Below are 20,238 nucleotides of genomic sequence, written 5' to 3'. Positions count from 1 at the left end.
TAGATTTTAAAGTTAAATCCATCAGAAAGGGTAAGGAAGGATTGATTATAATGATTAAGGGACAATACACCAAGAAGATATAACCATATTAAATATTTATGCACCCAATGACAGGGCTGCAAGATACATAAAATAAACTCTATCAGCATGGAAAAGTGAGATAGACAGCTCCACAATAATAGTACGAGACTTCAACACACCACTTTCGGTGAAGGACAGGACATCCAGAAAGAAGCTCAATAAAGACAAGGAAGATCTAAATGCCACAATGAGCCAACTTGACCTCGTAGACATATACAGAACACTCCACCCAACGGCAACCAAGTATACTTTCTTTTCTAGTGCACATGGAACATTCTCTAGAATAGACCACATATTAGTTTTTTTTTTTCTTTTTTAGGTCATAAAGCAAGCCTTAGCAGAATCCAAAACACTGAAATGTTACATAGCATCTTCTCTGACAACAAGGCCATAAGAAGTGGAAATCAATAACAGAAAAAAGCAGGGAAAAGAAATCAAACACTTGGAAACTGAACAATACCCTGCTCAAAGAAGACTGGATTATAGAAGACATTAAGGATGGAATAAAGAAATTCATAGAATCCAATGTGAATGAAAACACTTCCTATTAGAACCTTTAGGACACAGCGAAATCAGTGCTCAGAGGTCAATTAATATCAATCAATGCACACATACAAAGAGAAGAAAGGGCCAAAATCAAAGAATTATCCCTACAACATGAACAAATAGAAGGAGAGCCACAAAAGAAATCCTCAGGCACCAGAAAAAAACAAATAAAAATTAGAGCAGAACTAAATGAAATAGAAAACAGAAAAACAATTTAAACAATTAACAAGACCAAAAGCTGGTTCTTTGAAAAAATCAACAAAATTGATTAACCATTAGCCAACCTGACAAAAGAAAAACAAGAGAGGAAGCAAATAAACCAAATAAGAAATGAGATGGGCGATATTATAACAGACCCAACTAAAATTAAAAGAATGATATCAGATTACTATGAAAAATTGTACTCTACCAAATTTGAAAACCAAGAAGAAATGGATGAATTCCTAGAAACACACTACCTACCTAAGCTAACAGAAACAGAGGTAGAACAACTAAATAGACCCATAACTAAAGAAGAGATTGAAAAGGTAATCAAAAAACTCCCAGCAAAAAAAAAGCCCTGGCCCAGAGGGCTTTCCTGCACAGTTCTACCAAACTTTCAGAGAAGAGTTAACACCACTACTACTAAAGGTATTTCAGAACATAGAAAAGGAGGGAATACTCCCAAACTCATTCTATGAAGCCACCATATCCCTGATACCCAAACCAGGTAAAGACACCACAAAAAAAGAAAATTACAGATCTATATCCCTCATGAACTTAGATGCAAAAATCCTCAACAAAATTCTAGCCAATAGAATTCAACAACATATCAAAAAAAAATTGATTCACCATGACCAAGTGGGATTCATACCAGGTAGGCAGGGATTGTTCAACATTAGAAAAACAATTAACGTAATCCATCATATAAATAAAACAAAACACAAGAACCACGTGATCTTATCAATGGATGCAGAAAAAGCATTTGAGAAATTTCAACACCCATTCATGATAAAAACTCTCAGCAAATAGGAATAGAAGGAAAATTCCTCAACATAATAAAGGGCATTTATACAAAGCTCACAGCGAACATCCTCCTAAATTAAGAGAGCCTGAAGCATTCCCACTGAGATCGGGAAGCAGACAAGGATGCCCTTTATCACCACTCTTATTCAACATTGTGTTGGAGGTCCTAGCCAGAGCAATTAGGCTAGATAAAGAAATAAAGGTCATCCAGGTTGGCAAGGAAGAATTAGTATTATCTCTATTTGCAGACAACATGATCTTATACAAAGAAAACCCTAAGGAATCCTCAAGAAAACTACTGAAACTAATAAGAGTTCAGCAGAGTATCGGGATACAAGATAAACATACAAAAATCAGTTGGATTCCTCTACACCAACAAAAAGAACATCCAAGAGGACATTACCAAATTAATACCATTTACAGTAGCTCCCAAGAAGATAAAATACTTAGGAATAAATCTTACCAGAGATGTAAAAGACGTATTCAAAGAAAACTACAATACACTTCTGCAAGAAACCAAAAGAGACCTACATAAGTGGAAAAACATACCTTGCTCATGGACAGGAAGACTTAACATTATAAAAATGTCTATTCTACCAAAAGCGATCTATACATTTAATGCAATTCCAATCCCAATTCCAATGACATTCTTTAATGAGATGGAGAAACAAATCACTAATTTCATATGGAAGGGAAAGAGGCCCCGGATAAATAAGGCATTACTGAAAAAGAAGAACAAAGTAGGAGTCCTTACTCTACCTGATTTTAGAACCTATTATATACCGCCACAGTAGTCAAAACAGCCTGGTACTGGTACAACAACAGATACATAGACCAATGGAACAGAATTGAGAATCCAGACATAAATCCACCCACATATGAGCAGCTGATATTTGACAAAGGCCCCAAAACAGTTAAATGGGGAAAAGACAGTCTTTTTAACAAATGGTGCTGGCATAACTGGATATCCATCTGCAAACAAATGAAACAAGACGCATACCTCACTGCACACACAAAAACGAGCTCAAATGGATCAAAGGCCTAAATATAAAATCTAAAACGATAAAGATCATGGAAGAAAAAATAAGGACAACGTTAGGATCCCTAATACATGGCATAAACACTATACAAAACATTACTAACAATGCAGAAGAAAAACTAGATAACTGGGAACTCCTAAAAATCAAACACCTGTGCTCATCCAAAGACTTCACCAAGAGAGTAAAAAGATTATCTACAGACTGGGAAAAAGTTTTTAGCTATGACATTTCCGATCAGCACGTGATCTCTAAAATCTACGTGATACTGCAAAACTCAACTGTAAACAGGCAGATAACCCAATTAAAAAATGGGCACAAGATATGAACAGACACTTCACTTAAAGAAGACATTGAGGTAGCAGATACATGAGGAAATGCTCACCATCATTAGTCATTAGAGAAATGCAAATCAAAACTACAATGAGATTTCATCTCACTCCAACAAGGCTGGCACTAATCCAAAAAACACAAAAGAATAAATGTTGGAGAGATTGGAACACTTCTACACTGCTGGTGGGAATGTGAAATGGTACAACAACTTTGGAAATCAATTTGGCACTTCCTTAAAAAGCTAGAAATAGAAATACCATGCGATCCAGCAATCCCACTCCTTGGAATATATTCTAGAGAAATAAGAGCCTTTACATGAACAGATATATGCACACCCATGTTTACTGCAGCACTGTTTACAATAGCAAAAAGATGGAAGCAACCAAGGTGCCCATCAACGGATGAATGGAGAAATAAATTATGGTATATTCACACATTGCAATACTACGCATCCATAAAGAACAGTGAGGAATCTGTGAAACATTTCATAACATAGAGGAATCTGGAAGGCATGCTGAGTGAAATTGGTCAGTTGCAAAAGGACAAATATTGTTTAAGACCAGTATTATAAGAACTCAAGAAATAGTTTAAACTGAGAAAAAAATATTCTTTGATGGTTAGGAGAGGGGGGAGGGAGGGAGGGTGGGAGAGGGGTATTCACTAATTAGATAGTAGATAAGAACTACTTTAGGTGACGGGAAACAGAACACTCAATACAGGCGAGGTCAGCACAACTGGGCTAAACCAAAAGGAAAGAAGTTTCCAGAATAAACTGAATGCTTCGACGGCCAGTGTAGCAGGGGCGGCAGTTTGGGGACCATGGTTTCAGGGGACATCTAAGTCAACTGGCATAATAAAACCTATTAAGAAAACATTCTGTATCCCACCTTGGAGAGTGGCATTTGGGATCTTAAATGCTAGGAAGCAGCCATCTCAGATGCTTCAATTGGTCTGAACCCACCTGGATCAAAGGACAATGAAGAACACCAAGGACAGAAGGTAATTCCGAGCCCAAGAGACAGAAAGGGCCACATAAACCAGAGACTACATCAGCCTGAGACCAGAAGAACTAGATGGTGCCTGGCTACAACCGATGACTGCCCTGACAGGGAACACAACAGAGAACCCCTGAGGGAGCAGGAGAGCAGTGGGATGCAGACCCCAAATGCTCGTAAAAAGACCAGACTTAATGGTCTGACTGAGACTAGAAGGACCCCGGTGGTCACGGTCCCCAGACCTTCTGTAGGCCCAGGACAGGAACCATTCCCAAAGCCAACTCTTCAGACAGGGATTGGACTGGACAATGGTTGGGGAGGGATGCTGGTGAGGAGTGAACTTCTTGGATGAGGTGGACACTTGAGACTATGTTGGCATCTCCTGCCTGGAGGGGAGATGAGAGGGTAGAGAGGGTTAGAAGCTGGTGAATGCACACGAAAAGAGAGACTGGATGGAGGGAGCATGCTGTCTCATTAGAGGGAGAGCAATTGGGAGTATGTAGCAAGGTGTATTGGCACTAGAAAAAAAAAAGCAAGGTGTATATAAGTTTTTGTGTGAGAGACTGACTTGATTCGTAAACTTTCACTTAAAGCACAATAGAAAAAAAAAAAAGACAGGAAAGAAAGAAAAGACCAAAATGGATGTCAGAAGAGACTCTGAAACTTGCCTTTGAATGTAGAGTAGCTAAAGAGAATGGAAGAAATGATGAAGTGAAATAGCTGAAAAGAAGAATTCCAAAGGGCAGCTCAAGAAGACAAAGTAAAGTATTGTAATGACATGTGCAAAGACCTGGAGTTAGAAGACCAAAAAGAAAGAACACGCTTGGCAGTTCTCAAGCGGAAATAACTGAAGAAAAAATTAAAGCCTCAAGTTGCAATATGGAAGGATTCTATGGGCAAAATACTGAATGATGCAGGAAGCATCAAAAGAAGATGGAAGGAATATACAAAGTCACTATACCAAAAAGAATTGGTTGACATTCAACCATTTCAGGAGTTAGCATATGATCAAGAATAGAAATGGTATAGAAGGAAGAGCTCCAAGCTGCAAAAGAAGGTATTGGTGAAAAACAAGGCTCCAGGAATTGACAAAATACCAGTTGAGATGTTTCAACAAATGGATGCAGTGCTGGAGGTGCTCACTCACCTATGCCAAGAAATTTGGAAGACAGCTACCTGGCCAACAGACTGGAAGAGATCCATACTATGCCTATTCCCAAGAAAGGTGATCCCACCGAATGCAGAAATTATCAAACAATATCATTGATATCACACACAAGCAAAATTTTGCTGAAGATCATTCAAAAATGGCTGCAGCAGTATATCAACATGGAACTGCCAGAAATTCAAGCCAGATTCAGAAGAAGATGTGAAACCAGGGATATCATTGCTGATCTCAGATGGATCCTGGCTGAAAGCAGAGAATACCAGAAGGAGGTTTACCTGTGTTTTATTGACTATGCAAAGGCATTCAACTGTGTGGATCATAATTATAGATAACATTGGCAAGAATGGGAATTCCACAACTCTTAATTGTGCTCTGAAGAACCTGTCCATAGATCTAGAGGCAGTCGTTCAAACAGAATAATGGGATACTGCATGGTTTAAAGTCAGGAAAGGCGTGTGTCAGGGTTGTATCCTTTCACCGTACTTATTCAATCTGTATGCTGGGCAAATAATCTGAGAAGCTGGGCTATCTGAAGAAGAATGGGGTAACAGGACTGGAAGAAGACTCATTAACAACCTGCGTTATGTAGATGACACAACCTTGCTTGCTGAAAGTAAAGAGGACTTGAAGCACTTGCTGATGAAGATTAAAGACCAACCCTTCAGTATGGATTACACCTCAACATAAAACGAAAATCCTCACAACTGGACCAATAAACCGCATCATGATAAACAGAGAAAAAACTGAAGTTGTCAAGGATTTCATTTTACTTGGATCGGCAATCAACACCCATGGAAGCAGCAGTCAAGAAATGAAATGAAGCATTGCATTGGGCAATTCTGCTGCCAAAGACCTCTTTTAAGTGTTAAAAAGCAAAGGTTTCACTTTAAGGACTAAGGTGGACCTGACCCAAGCCATGATGTTTTCAATCACCTCACATGCATGTAAAAGCTGTACGATGAATAAGGAAGACCAAAGAAGAATTGATGCCTGTGAATTGTGGTGTTGAAAAGAATATTGAATAAACCATGGACTGCCAAAAGACCAAATGAATCTGTCTTGGAAGAAGTACAACCAGAGTGCTTCTTAGAAGTAAGGATGACGAGACTCTGTCTCATATACTTTGGACATGTTATCAGGAGAGATCAGTTCCTGAAGAAGGACGTCTTGTTTGGTAAAGTAGAGGGTCAGCGAGAAAGAGGAAGACCCTCAACCAGATGGATTGACATAGTGGCTGCAACAATGGGTTCGGCCATAACAATGGTTGTGAAGATGGTGCAGGATGAAGCAGTGTTTTGTTCTGTTGTACACAGGGTCACTATGAGTGGGAATCCATTTGATGGCACCTAACAACAATCCTTCTTCTGTCTTCCTTATTCAATGTCCTGCTTTCACATGCATACAAGGCAATTGAAAACACTATGGCTTGGGTGAGGCGCATCTTTGTCTAATACATACCCATAAAGTTCAACTACATACCCATAAATTGGGGAACTAACTAACTACTAGATGGTTGGGAGGTCACACTGGATCTGTAAGGCAAACTTGGAATACTAAAATAAAAACCTATGATGCAAAATATGTTCTAAAAAAATTAAAAAGTGAAGGAAAAAAGAATGTAGATTAATTTTTTAAATGGACAGATCTACTAAAGAAAGAAAAGCATGAATATGATATTGTTACAAAGGATTAACATAAAAATCTCTTTAATCAATCATGAAAATTGTTGAACACTCTCCAGAAGATACACTCCATCTGGATTTGAAAAGTTGCATTTAAAATAACTCTTGAAGTTTATTACACTAATTTTTTCAAACCTCATTAAAACCGGGCCCTTTAACTGCCCACAAAATAATACAGAGAATAACAATGTTCTCTTATTACAACCGTTTCACTAAGGTCATAGAAAGTGCTCTCCAATTATAGGTTGAGTGAGCGTGCGCCACTACAACTGCATTGACGATGTCAGATACTTGAGGTACGTATCCATCAGGAAGTTTCAGAGAATCCAAGGTGAAAAAGATATTATCATCTATCACCCCATGTCTTCCACAGAGGCTAGTAATGCGGACCTGTAAATATAATAAATGAAAATGTTTATTTAAAAGCATACACTGTCTCTCTGGCTCTAAACTGTAGTTCACTCCAAATCAGTGATTCCTAATCTGACTAGCACTTTTGAAACACCAGGAGTGCTTTGTAAAAATATTCATGCCCAGACCCGATTTCAGAGCAATTAAATCAGAATCTCAGGACGGATCACTGCTCTAAATATTATACAAAATGTTTATTAGCCTCTATATTAACCTCTATATTTCTGGTTGAGAGAATGAAAGGGGTTGATGTGGTGGTAAGTTGACCTTCATTTTTCCCCTACTTCCTCTGTCACATTCCAAGCTCATTCCTCCATCTGCACCTTTGTGCAAACTGAATTTCCAACTCCTTTTCAGTCTCCACTATCCAAATAATACCCAGATTTTACTAGCAAGTTCACATCTCACTCCATTCATTCTTTCCCAACAATTATCCAGCACATGATTTGTTAATTTTCTTGTTGTTCTCAGAACTTAATACTTCCCAAATAAACTCATTTAAATCTTTATTATATCCCGTATTATTCTCTAGTAACTTCCTTTCAGCAGTACAGCATTTTCAATAAGAAAATAGGCTCCTCTTTGGCAAAGAATGTATTTTCTTTTACTTTTCTAGGTTTCCAACACACCCAATAGCATCCTGAGCAGCAGAAATTATCACTAGTGGAAGGTTTAGCAGAAACAAAGTACAGGCGCAACATGCAAATGAACTACCTCATACACGTGCTTATGTCTCAGGGGCTTCACCGAGATTGCCTTTCTGCTCCACGTGTCTGGCTGGATGGAAAACTCAGCTTCTATCCAGTCACCCTCATAAGGCTCAAAACCTAAAACAGCCATGGAGAAAAATCGAATTGTAATTATCTCATATTTTTTGGTAACGGTAAACTTTACAAGTTCCTCTGAAGTTGTAGTACACTAAAATAGTTTCCATATCAAAGGTATATTTTGAACATTTTTAAACAGGTACCCTGTAAATTTTCGTGTCAAAAAGAAAGTTTATACTCTTTTAGCCATTGATTCTTGTCTGCTGATTTAACAAAGTCAAAGGTGGAAAAGTGTCAACTGTGCATTCACAGGCCAACCTTTATGTGGGGCACAGGATTTATAAAACCATTGGTCACATTCACAACTCCTTCTGGAAAGGCAGTAAAGCACATAGGTAAGAGAAAAAGTTCAAACCTGGCTACCTTAGTTCAAATCTTGATATTGCCATTTACTAAATTTTCAACCTTGGTCAAGGTGCTTAACCTCTCTGTGCCTCAGTTTCTCCATCTACAGAACGAGAAGCATAATAATACAACATAGAGTTGCATGGAAATTAATCAATACATGTAAAACTCCTTGAATAGTGCCTGGCACACAATCAGCACCAAATAAACATTGACCACTACTGGTGGTAGCAGTGTTGTTGTTGTTAGCTGCCTTCGAGTTGGTTCCAACTCATGGTGACCCTATGTACAACAGAATAAAACACTGCCCTGCCCCGCACCATCCTCATGTTCATTGCTATGCTTGAGCCCATTGCTGCAGCAACTGTGTCAATCCATCTTGTTGAGGGTCTTCCTCTCTTTTGGTAACCCTCTACCAAGCATGATGTCCTTTTTCAGGGACTTGTCCCTCCTGATGACATGTCCAAAGTTCGTGGACAACATCTCGCCATCCTTGCTTCTAAGGAGCATTCTGGCTGTATTTCTTCCTACGGATTTCTTCATTTTTCTGGCAGTCCACGGTATAGTCAATAGTCTTCGCCAACACAATTCAAAGGCATCAATTCTTCTTCAATCTTGATTATTCATTGTCCATGCATATGAAGCAATTGAAAATACCATGGCTTGGGTCAGGTGCACCTTAGTCCTCAAAGTGACATTTTTGCTTTTTAAGACTTTAAAGACGTATTTTGCAGCAGAAATGTCCAATGCAATACGTCTTTTGATTTCTTAACTGCTGCTTCCATGGGGGTTGATTGTGGATCCAAGTATAATGAAATCCTTGACAACTTCAATCTTTTCTCCATTTATCATGATGTTGCTTATTGATCCAGTTGTGAGGATTTTTGTTTTTTTAAGTTGAGGTGCAATCCATACTGAAGGCTGTGGTCTTCGATCTTCATTAGTAAGTGCTTCAAGTCCTCTTCACTTTCAGCAAGCAAGGTTGTGTCATCTCCATAAGAAAGGTTCTTAATGAGTCTTCCCCCAACCCTGATGCCACATTCTTCTTCATATAGTCCAGCTTCTTGAGTTATTTGCCCAGCATACAGATTGAATACACTTGGTGAAAAGAAACAACCCTAACACACAAATCTCCTGATTTTAAACCATGCATGATTCCCTTGTTCTATCTGAACAACTGCCTCTTGATCTATGTACAGATTCCTCATGAGCACAATTAAGTGTTCTGAAGTTCCCATTCTTCACAATGTTATCCATAATTTTTTATGATCTACACAGTCGAATACCTTTGCATAGTCAATAAAACACAGGTAATTCTTTGTGGTATTCTCTGCTTTAGCCAGGATCCATCTGAAATCAGCAAAGATATTGTTTGATAATTTCTGCATTCGGTGGGATCACCTTTCTTGGGAATAGGCATAATATGGATCTCTTCCAGTCGGATGGCCAGGTAGCTGTCTTCCAAATTTCTTGGCATAGGTGAGTGAGCACCTCCAGCGCTGCATCCATTTGTTGAAACATCTCAACTGGTATTTTGTCAATTCCTGGAGCCTTGTTTTTCACCAATACCTTCTTTTGCAGCTTGGAGCTCTTCCTTCTATACCATTTCTATTCTTGATCATATGCTAACTCCTGAAATGGCTGAATGTCAACCAATTCTTTTTGGTATAGTGACTTTGTATATTCCTTCCATCTTCTTTTGATGCTTCCTGCATCATTCAATATTTTGCCCATAGAATCCTTCCATATTGCAACTCGAGGCTTTAATTTTTTCTTCAGTTATTTCCGCTTGAGAACTGCCAAGCGTGTTCTTTCCTTTTGGTCTTCTAACTCCAGGTCTTTGCACATGTCATTATAATACTTTGTCTTTTCAAGCTGCCCTTTGAATTCTTCTTTTCAGCTATTTCACTTCATCATTTCTTCCGTTCTCTTTAGCTACTCTACATTCAAAGGTAAGTTTCAGAGTTTCTTCTGACATCCATTTTGGTCTTTTTTTTCTTTCCTGTCTTTTTAATGACCTTTTGCTTTCTTCATGTATGATGTCTTTGAGGTCATCCCACAACTCATCTGGTCTTCAGTCATTAATGTTCAATGCATCAAATTTATTGAGATGGTCTCTAATTTTAGGCGGGATATACTCAAGATTGTACTTTGCCTCTCATGGACTTGTTTTAATTCTCTTCAGCTTCAACTTGAACTTGCACATGAGCAATTGATGGTCTGTTCCTCAGTTGGTCCTTTGCCTTGTTCTGACATATTGAGGTTTTCCATTGTCTCTTTCTACAGATGTAATCAATTGGTTTCTGTGTATTACAACTGGTGAGGTTCACATGTATAGTCTTCATTTATATTGTTGAAAAAAGGTATTTGCAATGAATACGTCATTGGTCTTGCAAAATTCTATCACGCGTTTCTATCACCAAGGCCGTATTTTCCAACTACCAGTCCTTCTTCTTTGCTTCCAACTTTCACATTCCAATTGCCAGTAATTATCAATGCATCTTAATTGCATGGTTGATCAATTTCAGACTACAGAAGTTGGCAAAATACTTCATTTTCTTCATCTTTGGCATTACCGGTTGGTGCGTAAATTTGGAGAATAGCCGTATTACCTGGTCTTCCATACAGGTGTATGGACATTATCCTATCACTGACAGTGATGTACACTTCAGAATAGATCTTGAAATGGTAGCAGTAGCAGTAGGAAATACTGCTACAATAAGAATAAAACAATTTGTCCAGGTTTTTTGGACAGGTAATGGACTCTAAGATATATATATATATATATCTTACATTTTATAGTTCATAAACAAATAGTTACAGATTTTCACAATAAAAGTAAGTCACAGGATGCAAAAGTACCAGGGAGGATTTGGAGCAACTGGAACTATCAAACATTGCCGCTGGGAGTAATTATATTTATGTATTTCCTTGAACTATGACTCGGTGGTTTCAGTCCTAGTCCTGCGCATTTAGCTATGACAAACAAAATCATAGGTCCGCAGGAACATTTATACAAGAATGTTCTTAGCAGCATTATTCATAATAGCCAAAAGCTGGTAAGAGCCAAGGTGACCTTCAACAGGAGAATTGAGAAACTAACTGTGATATTTATATAATGGAATGAACTACAGACATACACACCATGGATAAATCTAAAAACATTCTTCAGAGTGAAAAAGGTCTTAGACGAAAGAGTCCCTATGTCTGATTCCATTATATAAACTTCTATAACAGGCAAATAAACTCTACAGCAAGAAAAAGAAATCAGAACACTGTTTTCCTGGGGTTTGGAGGAGACAGGGATTGACTGGGGAAGGACATGAGGGTAATTTTAGGTTACACAGGTACATGCATTTGTCAAAACTCAAAGAAATTCAGAAGAAAAACTAACTGTAAACAAATACTGAACTTGAGTTAGTGATAAGCATGCTGAAGTATTTAGAGGAAACTGTGTGTCTGTATTTACTTTCAAATGCATCAAAAAATACAAGGTGGTCTGGTGGATGGATGGAATGATAAATACATGGATAGATATCAGATTAAAAAAAAAAATCAAACCAGTTGTCGCCAACCCCATGTGTGTCAGAGTAGAACTGTGCTCCTTAGGGTTGTCAATGGCTGTGATCATTTGGAATAGATCTCCAGGCCTTTCTTCCAGGGTACCTCTGGGTGGACTTGACTGTCAACCTTTCAGTTAGCAGCCGAACACTTAACCATCTTAAAAAATACCACCCATGAATTCCTAGATATGAGATAAAACAAGTATAATAAAATGTTAATGGCAAAGTCCAGGTGGTAGTTACACAGTTGTTAACTGTAAAATTATTTCAAATTTGCTGTATATTTGAAAACTTTCATAATAAAAAGACAAAAAGTTAGGCCACAATGGTAGACCTGTACTTTATAATTCCAGTTGCAGTTAACAGAGTTCTCTCTAATATGTAGTTAAATCAGAAATACAATCAGAAACAATCTGCCTCTCTTTTCCAAACACTTTCCAAACACAAGGTAACTAATACTTCATCTTCAATGACCACATGCAGGGTGCTTGGTGATAAAACAAAGTGCCCTCAGATATGAGTGGCTAGGAACATCTAACTCCAACCAGTCTCGAATGGCAGTAGTACGAGTATCAGATGCTGCTGCCCCCAGCCACTCACTTGGCAGACCAGTTGGTTGTGCCATGGCCCATGCCACAACCTACAACAGGCAAGATTTTGCCAGGCCACCAAATCAGCAGAATCATTGGGAAATTTGGAATACTTTAGGTTAGTTTTACATGAAATATTTGTGGGAAATAGCAACTCAGATGTCCTGTCATAAAGTACAGAGATTAGTCCTAATGCAAAGAAGAAAATGTTAAAATCTATCCCTAGAAAAGCAATGGAGGTAGTGAACATACTGAACCATAAGAGTTCAAATTCTGTACAATATATAATTTTGAAATCAGAGGACTGCATCTGGGAACGTCTCAACTTGAGGTATGACTCTTTTAAGGTAGCTCGTATTTTCAATTGGATACATTTATATTCCATAACAGAATGGGAGGAAATTAAGGAGACCTATGAATTTGCAACTAGATCTCAATTTAATGAAACACTCAATTTTTTTCTTAATATCTATTACTGTGCACAGATACATTCATTTTTATAAATAATTTTATTTGAAAAAATTCATGAATAATACTATTTTAAAGGTCCAACAATGAAACCAATCTGTCAGTCAACATATAAATATTCCAAAAATTGATTTGATTTTAATTAATTGCAACACCTCCTTTTAGTTTCAAAAATGCCCAGGGTTAGACAATAGATATATGGCCACCCAGATATAGTTGTAGCTGTAGGAGAGGGCTGCCCTACAGAAGCTATGGCCTTTGGTAGAAGAATAAAACTGCCAACTTGCAGCCTGGCAGTTAAGATAGCTAGAGGAATAAATATCCCAACCTCTCCCTTCCTACCCCGCAGTCTTCTGCTTGTGCTTCTCACTGTCTAAATCCAACCACAAGAATATCAGCAACTGAACAGCAGAGCCCTTTACCCTTCGGAGAATTCACTGGTCAAAGAGCATATTGAAACAGGGCAGCCACCTCTGGATTAAGTAAGACACTGGACTTTTGGGCAATTTAAGGAATAGGGGAAAGTCTCAAAAGGCTACACAGGATGCCCTTTTAATCTTTCAAATAGATATTCAAGCCAGTTTATTATGAAAAGTAAAGAAATAACCTTATTTGTGACCCCAGGCTTCTCACTCAGGTCACACTTGTTACACAAGGAAATGCAGGATGTTACAGGACTGTACTACTGCTTACCCTAAAAGATAAAGGGCAAAGAAATAGTAATATTGTATACTTTGACTGTAGAGCCCCCACTATCACCACATTTAGATTAAATGGTTAATTCCACTTTAGCATCCTTCACCAAAATGGTTAAAGATTTATTGTTTATTTACATATAAAAAACATTTGTAGACCCATCACTGATGTTAGGCATTTCCCATGAGTCTCTTGGACCTAAGACCTCAAATTTTGCCTGCAAAATGGGGCTGATAATCACCACTATCCTGTGAGGCAGGCGAAACCAAATGGGGTCATGGGCCCTGAAGTACCAGTTAGCCCACTTCCTACTGACATAAACTGACATAAACATGTTCATGTTGTGCAAACACGAACACACATGCTCATCCCCTCTGTCTCTCACACTCCCATCACACACAATCTGCATGTTTACCTTCCACTCATTCCTCAACTTACTACAATTGTGTTTTTCATCTCTACCACCTTATTGAAACTGACCACAACAAGGTTACCTCAGAAAATTCTTAGGATTAAATCTAACAGTTTAAGTTATATACTTAACTGGATCCTGCTGACATTGACAATCTCATACTATCCCTCATTCAAGTCATACCACTCATACTCACCACACTCTGGCCATTCCATCTTCCTTTTTATTTCTAGAACATGCCAAGACCTTTTTCTACCTCAGGACTTTTACATTCATTCTTCTCTGCCCTGGAACATTTTCCCTAGGTGGCTCCTTATCCTTCATGTCTTAGCTCAAATGTCACCCCCTCAGAGGAGCCTTCCCTAATCTCCTATCTATAGTAAACCCCAACCTAGCCCACCCCCAGTTTTTTTATTGTGTTAAAAATGTACACAACAAAACATACGCCAATTCAACAATTTCTACGTGTATAACTCAGTAAGATTGATTACATTCTTCAAATTGTAAAACCATTCTCACTATCTGTTTCCAAACAACTCCACCACCATTAACATAAACTCAATGCCCCCTAAGCAAAACTTCCCTTTTCCCCTCCTTCCCATTCCCCCACCTCTAACCTGTTGCTGACCAGTCCATGATGACTCACAGCAACCCTATACATCAGAGCAGAACTGCCCCATAGGGTTTTCAAGGAGTGGCTGGTGCATTTGAACTGCCAACTAAAAAAAAACTAGCAGAAAACAATTCCTAACTATTTTTTTTGTTTGCTTGCCAGTTGTTTGTAGTCCACCCCATTAGAATGCAAATGTTAGGAAAACAATACTTGAAACAGTGTGAAATACTCAAATACCTGTTGAACATCAACAAGGGAACAGCATATATTCGCTCCCAATTATGTGGGACAAAAAAAATTTGTAAAGCAATGTTTCCTTTTTTCTACTTTTAGATTCCTATTATTTTTTAAATTGGAATTGTTTTCTGCCATTTTCACTGGGTTTCATAACCAAATTAACAGCAGCTATGCTGACAATTTTAAGTATAACTGATTGGGAGCCCTGACAATTTTAAGTATAACTTATTGGGAGTGCAGCACTTTTTTTTTTTTAATCCACTCCCCAAAAAAAAATTTTTTTTTCATCCTGGAGAGGTCTTTGGAGAATTAATGAATTTACTTCCATTAATTCTGCAACAGTAAGTCACTCCACCTGTGCTTTGGATCCCATCCTGTCTTTACTCCTCAGTGACCTTGTTCCATCAGTCCTTCCTGCTCTCTTCTGCACCTTCGATAAATCCCTCTAGCGCTACAAACACATTTAAGTCTTTTCCATCTTGACGAAACGTCTCCTAGTGAGGGCTACCGCAGGAGAAGTAGTTCTAGTATGAAATCCTCTCAACAATTTAGGCAAATTCCAAATTTGACCCTTGAAATGATGTCTGCAATCATCGCAAAATCTAATCTAGAAATTTTTTTGATTGGAAAAGCCTGATTTAAATTAAAAAAAAAATGTGAACTGTACCTTTACAAACAACGTCTAGAGAGAAGTAAGTTGTGTGGTTAACGAATCCATCACCTTCCAATACAGAGGTAACACAACCAAATAAAACTCTGGGACCAGAGTCTGATGATCCATCATCATCACAATTATCAGAGACAGCATCCACCTACAAGATTAAAAAAAAAAAAAAGTTATTTCAAACATACCAAAAGTTTTAAAATGGGAAATGTCAGCTTAAATTGTTGTTGTTCAATAAAGGGTTTAAAACCCACTGCCAGTGAGTCGATCCTGACTCATAGTGACCCTATAAGACAGAGTAGAGCTGCCCATAGGGTTTCCAAGGCTGTAAATCTTTACAGAAGCAGACTGCCACATCTTTCTCCCATGGAGTGGTTGGTGAGTTCGAACCGCTGACTTTTTGGTTAGCAGCCGAGTGCTTTAAGTACTGGGATTCTACAAAAGGTTTACAGAACTATAATAAACAGTTGTGAATATACTTCAACTGAAAAATACATCACAAACATGAGTTGATGGTAAAAATAATACCTGAGCTTCATATATTTTTCAAATGCAGCTAAAAACATTCTTTGTGTACTCATTGAGTTAAATGCACTGATAGTATTTGATTCAAAGATAAAAGATATACGGTTCCTGCCGTCCAGGAATTCACAATCAAATGGGGTAAAAGGCAAAATTAATGCATTCAAAGCAAGTTAAGAGAAATTATATGAAAAAAAGTTCAAAAATTGGCTTCTGGGAATTCCCAGGAAGAAGCAACATTCAGACTGGGAGAATATATGGCAGTTTTGTGGAAGAAGTGAGATTTGACCTGGGCTGTGAAAAAAAAGAAAGATTTTACCTGGTAAATGGGGGTGGACTGGGGACAGGGCAGGTAGATGACAAGGGAGGAAAAAAAAACAAGTCAAGGTAATGGAATAGGGAGGATAACTATAAGATTCAAGCTTGGGACACCTGGGGAGACAGAATCATGAGATAAAGTTGAAAAAATGGCTTCAAACTGGGGCAGGCTCTATAAAAGCCAAGTCAAATCATGGTTTTATTTTATCTACACTAAGGAGGCATCTAAAACTTTTGTTTATTGGAAGCCCTTACCCAACCATGGCCAATCCCCCCCACCCCACACACACACACTGTGGACACACAATTACCTCTTGCTTCTATGAGGACTTAGCGCCTACAATTATTGCTTTTTTCCTTCTACATTAACAATTTTTTCTATATCTAATGAATCAACATAAAACATACCCTATAATCTCCTATCTTTTAAGAAAAGAGATAAATAAACCTCCCTTGACCTTATTTTCCCTTCAGCCTCATTTCTGGGCCTGCCCACCCCCAGCAAAAGACATTGAGAGAATCATCTACACTTCCTTAAAAAGGTAGAAATAGAAGTACCATATAATCCAGCAATCCCACTCCTTGGAATATATCCTAGAGAAATGAGAGCCCTCACACAAATAGATATATGCACACCCATGTTCACTGCAGCACTGTTTACAATAGCAAAAAGATGGAAACAGCCCAGGTGCCCATCAATGGATGAATGGATAAACAAATTATGGTATATTCATACAATGGAATACTACCCAGCGATAAAGAACAATGACGAATCCACGAGACATCTCTTAACATGGATGAATCTGGAAGGTATTATGCTGAATGAAATCAGTCAGTTCCAAAAGGACAAATATTGTATGAGACCACTATTACAAGAACTCAAGAAAAGGTTTAAACGCAGAAGAAAACATTCTTCAGTGGTGGGGAGGGAGGGAAAGGGGTATTCACTTACTAGATAAAAAAAAATCCACTGCTGTCAAGCCGATTCCGACTCATAGTGACCCTATAGGACAGAGTAGAACTGCCCCATAGTTTCCAAAGAGCACCTGGTGGATTCGAACTGCTGACCTCTTGGTTAGCAGCCGTAACACTTACCACTACGCCACCAGGGTTTCCAACAGTAGACAAGACTTATTTTAAGTGAAGGGAAGGACAACACACAATACAGGGGAAGTCAGCATAACTGGACTAAACCAAAAGCTAAGAAGTTTCCTGAATACAACCAAACACTTCGAGGGAAAGAGTAGCAGGGGCAGGGGTCTGGGAACCAAGGTTTCAGGGGACATCTAGTTCAACTGGCATGACACAGTTTATTAACAAAATGTTCTGCATCCCACTTTGGTGAGTGGCATCTGGGGTCTTAAAAGCTAGCAAGTGGCCATCTAAGGTGCATCAATTGGTCTCAACCCACCTGGAGCAAAGGAGAATAAAGAACACCAAAGACACAAGGAAAATATAAGCCCAAGAGACAGAAAGGGCCACATAAACCAGAGACTCCATCACCCTCAGACTAGAAGAACTAGATGATTCTTGACTACCACTAATGACCACCCTGACAGGGAACACAACAAAGAGTCCCTGACGGAGGAGGAGAAAAGTGGGGTGCAGAACTCAAATTCTAGTAAAAGGAGCAGACTTAATAGTTTGACTGAGACTGGAGGGACCCCAGAAGACATGGCCCCCAGACTCTCTGTTAGCCAAAAACTAAAACCATTCCTGAAGCCAACTCTTCAGACAAAGGTTAGACTGGATTATAAGACAAAATGATACTTGTGAAGACTGTGCTTAACTGAAGTAGATACATGAGACTAAATAGGCAGCTCCTGTCTGGAGGTGAGATGAGAAGGCAGAAAGGGACAGGAGCTGGTTGAATGGACATGGGAAATACAAGGTGGAAAGGAGGACTGTGCTGTCACATTATAGGGAGAGCAACTTGGGTCACATAACAATGTGTATATAAATTTTTGTATACACATTGTTATACAAACTTTCACTTAAAGCACAACAAACAAAAACAATGCCAAGATTAGAAAAGTTGCCTAGAAGAAAAAAAAAGAGAGAGACGCAGCTTATTTTTTGTGAGCTAAGATTTGGCCATGTTTAAAGTGCTAATTTCCTGTGATGCTGGAAGCTATGCCACTGGTATTGCAAATACCAGCAGGTTACCCATGGTGGACAGGTTTCAGCTGAGCTTCCAGACTAAGACAGATTAGGAAGAAGGACCTGGCAGGCTATTTATGAAAAAATTAGCCAGTGAAAACCTTATGAACAGCAGTGGAATGTTGTCTGATATAGTGCTGGAAGATGAGCCCCTCAGGTTAGAAGGCACTCAAAAGATGACTGGGGAAGAGCTGCCTCCTCAAAGTACAGTTGACCTTAATGACATGGATGGAGTAAAGCTTTCGGGACCTTCATTTGCTGATGTGTGATAACTCAAAATGTGAAGAAACAGCTGCAACCATCCATTAATAATCGGAACCTGGAATGTACAAAGTATACATCTAGGAAAATTAGAAGTCATCAAAAATGGAATGCATGAAGTTTGATATCCTAGGCATTACTGAGCTGAAGTGGACTGGTATTGGCCATTTTGAATTGGACAATCATATGATATACTATGCTGGGAATGACAAATTAAAAAGGAATGGCGTCACATTCATCATCAAAAAGAACATATCAAGATCTATCCTTGATCTTGAAGATGTGGAAGTACAATGCTGTCAGCGATACAGTAACATCCACACACGTACAAGCAAGACCTCTTAATACGACTATTATTCAAATTTACTCACCAACCATTAGGGCCAAAGATGAAGAAATTGAACATATTTACCAACTTCTGCAGTCTGAAATTGATCAAACATGCAGTCAAGATGCTTGGATAATTACAGCTGATTGGAATGCAAAAGTTGGAAACAAAGAAGGAACAGTCGTTGGAAAATATGGCCTTGGTGATAGAAACAATGCCAGATATCACATGATAGAATTTTGCAAGACCAACAACTTCATTGCAGATACCTTTTTTCAACAACATAAACAGCAACTATACATGTGGGCCTCGACAGATGTAATACACAGGAATCAAATCCACTACATCTGTGGAAAGAGACAATGGCAAAGCTCAATATCAGAATAAGGCCAAGGGCTAACTATGGAACAGACCATCAATTGCTCATCAAGTTCAAGTTCGAGCTGAAGAAAATGAGGAAAAAGTCCATGAGAGCCAAAATATGACCTTGACTATACCCCACCTGAATTGAGAGACCATTTCAAGAAAACATTTGACTCATTACAACGATTGTGAGCATGGGGGAGGACCAGGCAGTGTTTCATTCTGTAGTACACAGGGTCGCTATGGGTCGGAACTGACTTGACGGCACCTAACAACAACAACACACTAATGACCAAAGAACCAATGAGCTGTGGAATGGCATCAAGGACGTCATATATGAAGAAAGCAAGAGGTAATTAAAAACACAGGAAAGAAGAGACCAAAATGGATGTCAGAAGAGACTCCGAAACTTGCTCTTGAATGTAGAGTAGCTAAAGCGAAAGGAAGAAATGAAGTAAAAGAGACGAAGAGAAGATTTCAAAGGGTGGCTAGGGAATACAAAGGAAAGTATTATAATGAAATGTGCAAAGACCTAGAGTTAGAAAACCAAAAGGGAAGAAGACGCTCGGCATTTCTCAAGCTGAAATAACTCAAGAGAAAATTCAAGCCACGA

At 38.6% G+C, this 20,238-nt stretch overlaps 1 protein-coding gene across 1 annotated transcript in view; it reads right to left on the bottom strand.

Moving 5' to 3' along the window:
• Nucleotides 1-20,238, bottom strand: part of CT55 (cancer/testis antigen 55) — a 41,492-nt gene that overhangs the window by 9,687 nt on the left and 11,567 nt on the right. Inside the window, 3 exon segments of the mRNA XM_064278481.1 lie at nt 7,920-7,939; nt 7,941-8,085; nt 15,677-15,821. Of these exon segments, the coding sequence (XP_064134551.1) occupies nt 7,920-7,939; nt 7,941-8,085; nt 15,677-15,821 (310 nt within the window).

Source organism: Loxodonta africana, chromosome X (genome assembly GCF_030014295.1).
Source record: "Loxodonta africana isolate mLoxAfr1 chromosome X, mLoxAfr1.hap2, whole genome shotgun sequence".
Classification (NCBI taxonomy): domain Eukaryota; kingdom Metazoa; phylum Chordata; class Mammalia; order Proboscidea; family Elephantidae; genus Loxodonta; species Loxodonta africana.
The sequence above is the reverse complement of the archived record's forward strand: the minus strand, read 5'-3'. Positions and strand labels throughout refer to the sequence as shown.